General features: G+C 31.0%; 1 protein-coding gene across 1 annotated transcript in view; it reads left to right on the top strand.

Annotated features, from left to right (window-relative positions):
- Positions 1-449: 449 nt before the first annotated feature.
- LOC106467191 (ATP-binding cassette sub-family A member 1-like) overlaps positions 450-2,220 on the top strand; it is a 74,275-nt gene continuing 72,504 nt past the window's right edge. The window contains 3 exon segments of the mRNA XM_022395316.1: positions 450-481; positions 1,184-1,256; positions 2,121-2,214. Of these exon segments, the coding sequence (XP_022251024.1) occupies positions 465-481; positions 1,184-1,256; positions 2,121-2,214 (184 nt within the window). The 5' untranslated portion in view covers positions 450-464.

Here is a 2,220-nt window from a genome sequence, read left to right as displayed (position 1 = left end):
TTTCTGAATTCTTTTAGTTCCATAATACTCAAACAGAAATGAAAAATTAGGGCTAGTGATTGTATGAATATGATGGGTGATTTTTTATTTGGACTTTATTACAGTTAAACTTGTGCAGTGACCCAGTGAGGTTGATCTTATTACAGTTAAACTTGTGCAGTGACCCAGTGAGGTTGATCTTATTACAGTTAAACTTGTGCAGTGACCCAGTGAGGTTGATCTTATTACAGTTAAACTTGTGCAGTGACCCGGTGAGGTTTATCTTATTACAGTTAAACTTGTGCAGTGACCCAGTGAGGTTGATCTTATTACAGTTAAACTTGTGCAGTGACCAAGTGAGGTTGATCTTATTACAGTTAAACTTGTGCAGTGACCCAGTGAGGTTTATCTAGTATTCAAGGTTTTCAATATGTCAAGATGGAAAATATATGTTAGTTATAACATATATGTTAAATTTAGTTCAAATGCTTAAGTGTTTTGTGTAAGTATCAACATTGTATTTTAATGTCTTCAATACATTCTGGAATTCATTAGTGTTATCATACCTGAAATGTTAATCATTTAAAGAAGTATAGAAGATACAGCTTTGCTTAAACCTCCTTTTATCTTTCTTCCATGTGCCTATTTTTATAGTTCTCTCTCTATTTCTGACTACATGCTTGTTCCTGTCTTTCTGAGTCTCTTGCAGCTGTTCTATTTACCTGTTTATTTGCTGATCTTTCTGGCTGTCTTTGTGTTTATTTTTCTGTCTATCTACCTGTATTAATATAGTAGCTCTTCAGACATTTGCAAATGATGGTAATACTAACAGTTAGGGAAAGTATCAGAATCTTGGTTTAAAACCAGAATAAGTATGCATTACCATTATTACAGAAGGAAGACTTATAGTAAAAGTTACTTTAATTTGTTTGTCAACTTATATGTAAAACGTTTCAACTTGTTAATGCCAGGATTTCATGTGTATGATTTGCTTGCATTGTTCTTTAGTCCTTTGGATTACAATTTTTAGAATTATTTGGTGATTGTATTCATTACCCCCTACAGTTCTTTCACAAAAAAGTGTAATGTTCAATTTTTGATAAGGCTTAATTGTGTCAAAAGAAGAAAATTGTGTTTAGATGTTTTGTTTTAGATTAGAAAATGTTGAATGAGCTAACATATATATATTTTTTTTTTGCCATAGTAGAAGTATGGGGTTAAGGAATCAAATTTATCTGCTACTTTGGAAGAATTTTACACTCCACAAGAGGCAAAAGGTAAGCAGCATTTGATTTTCCTGTTATGAGAAAACATATATGTATACTGTAAGGATAAATTTATTTCTAATACAGGTTTTTAAATGTGTAAATAATCAAGGGATTGAATTATGATTCTCACAGCAGAGCTAAAAACTGAACCTATTACATTACATCAGCGACTAGACCTTGGATGTCGATCCAAGAATACTACATAAAAACCACAGAAATTTATGTGAAAATGTTTTTTGATCCATCATCATGTACTATTATTACTAATCTATGGATCATAAGTCAAGAATGTTTAAACTGTTTATTACTCCAAGTGATTTTGCAGTCTGTACTGTTGGCACTTCTCTAGGGATAAACAGTGTATAAGTTGTATATTCCACCATTTGATCTTGCAGTCTGCATTACTAATAAGAAATTCTGCAAAATCTCTGTCCCTCAAGTGATTTGTTAAACTGATGGCTCATTTTGAAAGTGGCCTCAGTAGAAGACTTTAAATATTCATAGAAGTTAATAAACTGCTTCTGAAAGAAGAAATATTTTTTCATTGCTTCTTGACTTTTGAAGTACCAAGTTGAAAAGATTTTTGTCTTTTGCTGTCATGGTTAGTAGATATTAATTACTAAACAGTAAAAAATGTAATTGATTAATAATTAAACTTAATGATATAGGTAATTAACCTGGACAAAATGTAATATCTGATTGTAACAACCTTACTGTAAGTAGTTTTTTATCTTTTAAGTAACTTCTTTTGAAATGATATTGGTTTATTGATGAAATGTTATTTTACATCTTTACAAAGTTAAAGATGTTTATGAGGTGTTTGTGCTTGGCACAACATATTTCTTTGTTTTAAACTAGTTTTAATTTTAATAGGTCCGAGTGGTCGTGGAATTAGTGTGGCCTTTGTTTCTGTTTTTAATATTGACATGGGTGAGGACACGAGGATTGAAAATATACATACATGAATGTGAGT

This window comes from Limulus polyphemus, unplaced genomic scaffold, assembly GCF_000517525.1.
Source record: "Limulus polyphemus unplaced genomic scaffold, Limulus_polyphemus-2.1.2 Scaffold2522, whole genome shotgun sequence".
NCBI classification, from domain to species: domain Eukaryota; kingdom Metazoa; phylum Arthropoda; class Merostomata; order Xiphosura; family Limulidae; genus Limulus; species Limulus polyphemus.
The sequence above is the reverse complement of the archived record's forward strand: the minus strand, read 5'-3'. Positions and strand labels throughout refer to the sequence as shown.